Source organism: Sinocyclocheilus rhinocerous, unplaced genomic scaffold, assembly GCF_001515625.1.
Source record: "Sinocyclocheilus rhinocerous isolate Xijiao unplaced genomic scaffold, SAMN03320098_v1.1 scaffold38, whole genome shotgun sequence".
Taxonomy (NCBI): Eukaryota; Metazoa; Chordata; class Actinopteri; order Cypriniformes; family Cyprinidae; genus Sinocyclocheilus; species Sinocyclocheilus rhinocerous.
This window is the reverse complement of record NW_015666482.1, coordinates 315,124-315,763: the sequence shown is the minus strand read 5'-3', so window position 1 is coordinate 315,763 and position 640 is coordinate 315,124. Positions and strand designations below refer to the sequence as shown.

Genomic DNA, 640 nt, shown 5'->3' with positions numbered 1-640 from the left:
CAAATTAAGATATTTTTGATGGAATCTGAGAGCTGTCTGGCCCTGCATAGACAGCAATACAACTGAAAGGTTCCCAAGTCCAGAAACGTAGCAAGGAGATCTGTAAAATAATCCATGTGACATCAGGGGTTCAACCGCAATTTTTACGAAGCTACGAGAATACTTTTTGTGTGCAAAAGAAAAAAAATAACGACTTTATTTTCAACAATTCGTCTCCTCCGCGTCACCGAAGGTCTTACAGGTTTGAAACGACATGAGGGTAAGTAATTAATGATTGAATTTTCATTTTTGGGTGAACTATCCATTTAAGGCAAGGCCATTAGGTGGCCATCTTGGTAAGGATAATAGGCAAGCAAACACTGCTATTGTCCACTTGAATGGAGAAAGACTGAAGTGTTTAAAATGTTTGGCTAAGCTTGTTACATTTTAAATCAACAATTTAAAAAATGTAAAAGGGTCCATTGAGCATTGTGATATGCTGTCTCTGTCTGTAGTCATAGCAGATCGGAATGCAGACAAATCCTGGAGCAGATCAGAGTCTGAACCGGACAGTGAGGAGAAGGGTGCAATCTGCCCACCACTGTCTAGACCATTCCCCTCCAGCAGCACCTCCCTCCAACCCCCTGTAGCAACCCCACCT

The 640-nt window shown here is 41.9% G+C and overlaps 1 protein-coding gene across 1 annotated transcript in view; it reads left to right on the top strand.

Annotated features, from left to right (window-relative positions):
* Nucleotides 1–640, top strand: part of ankrd26 (ankyrin repeat domain containing 26) — a 44,231-nt gene that overhangs the window by 7,902 nt on the left and 35,689 nt on the right. The window contains exon 12 of the mRNA XM_016543538.1: nt 495–563. Within this exon, the coding sequence (XP_016399024.1) occupies nt 495–563 (69 nt within the window). The remainder of the gene's footprint in view (nt 1–494; nt 564–640) is intronic.